Raw genomic sequence first — 1,147 nt, forward strand, 5'->3', positions numbered from 1 at the left:
CTCTGATGTGAAGGGGGGACTCTGATGTGAAGGGGGGACTCTGATGTGATGGGGGGACTCTGATGTGATGGGGGGACTCTGATGTGAAGGGGGGACTCTGATATAGGGGGACTCTGCTTGGAAGGGGGGGCCATTTTAGACAGGGGTGCCCCCATATTTTGCACACTTGTGAAGGATGACGTCACTGGTTGAGTGAAGTAGCCCCTCCCCCTCCCCGGTGCAGCAAAGTATCAATGACGGGACATAACGGATGTTCCTCTCCGCAGGTGAATGGTGTGATGATGGTGGATGAGCCCATGGATGAAGGGGAGCCGCTGTCGCCCTATGTGAGTACCACTCGCCCGTCCTCGGCACGCAGCGAATGTCGCAGGACGCGCCGCGTGTACCTAATCCCCGATCATAGAAGTCGGATAAACATTATAAATGAGACGGAACATTCCGGATCCAATATTAAATCAGAACCCCAAAAGTAACAAAATATCAAATAAGAGCGCCGGCCTCTGCCGCAACATTCACCTCCCATCCAGAGATCTCCCCCGCAGTCCTTTATCCTGCCACTAGATGTCCTCAGTCATTCAGTCCACTTCCTCTGAGCCCAGGTCGTCCTGGACCCTCCTCCAGCCTGTGATTTCACAGCGAAGGTGAAGCAGGGCAGTTATGAGCTCATCTCTCTGTCATTCTGCTCTCTCCTCCTATCAGCATGCTTTTTTTTCAGCTCATGAACTGTTGTACAGAGGGGGTGGTAGGTCCTCCCCTTCAGTCTTGCACAGTTGTACCGGCTCCTCCTCCTCTGATGTCACTGCACGCCGGGAGCTCCTCACAATGTGCATTAGAAGCTGCAGCAAGTCACATAGAGCTCCGCCTCATTTCCTGGCCGGAGGACGTCCAGCATCATCTAGCACTTTCCTCCCCATCCTGACTGTCCCTGACAGGTGGGAGGAGCCGGGACAAGTGACTGGAGGGGGGGCGGTCCCCGGTATGATGTCACTGCGGCCATTGTTGTCTGTTTCTCCAGGATGAAGGAAACGTGAAGGAGATTCCCATCACACACCACGTGAAGGAAGGATGTGAGAAGGCCGACCCCGCGCAGTTCGAGCTCCTGAAGGTCCTCGGCCAAGGCTCGTTCGGAAAGGTAAGACATTTTTCA

At 54.7% G+C, this 1,147-nt stretch overlaps 1 protein-coding gene across 1 annotated transcript in view; it reads left to right on the plus strand.

The window, feature by feature from the left end:
- The first annotated feature begins 244 nt into the window (after window positions 1–244).
- Window positions 245–1,147, plus strand: part of LOC108802853 (ribosomal protein S6 kinase alpha-6-like) — a 47,709-nt gene continuing 46,806 nt past the window's right edge. The window contains exons 1-2 of the mRNA XM_018574710.1: window positions 245–326; window positions 1,016–1,134. Coding sequence (XP_018430212.1) covers window positions 279–326; window positions 1,016–1,134 — 167 coding nt within the window. The 5' untranslated portion in view covers window positions 245–278. The remainder of the gene's footprint in view (window positions 327–1,015; window positions 1,135–1,147) is intronic.

This window comes from Nanorana parkeri, unplaced genomic scaffold (genome assembly GCF_000935625.1).
Source record: "Nanorana parkeri isolate BGI_ZX_2015 unplaced genomic scaffold, ASM93562v1 scaffold3175, whole genome shotgun sequence".
NCBI classification, from domain to species: domain Eukaryota; kingdom Metazoa; phylum Chordata; class Amphibia; order Anura; family Dicroglossidae; genus Nanorana; species Nanorana parkeri.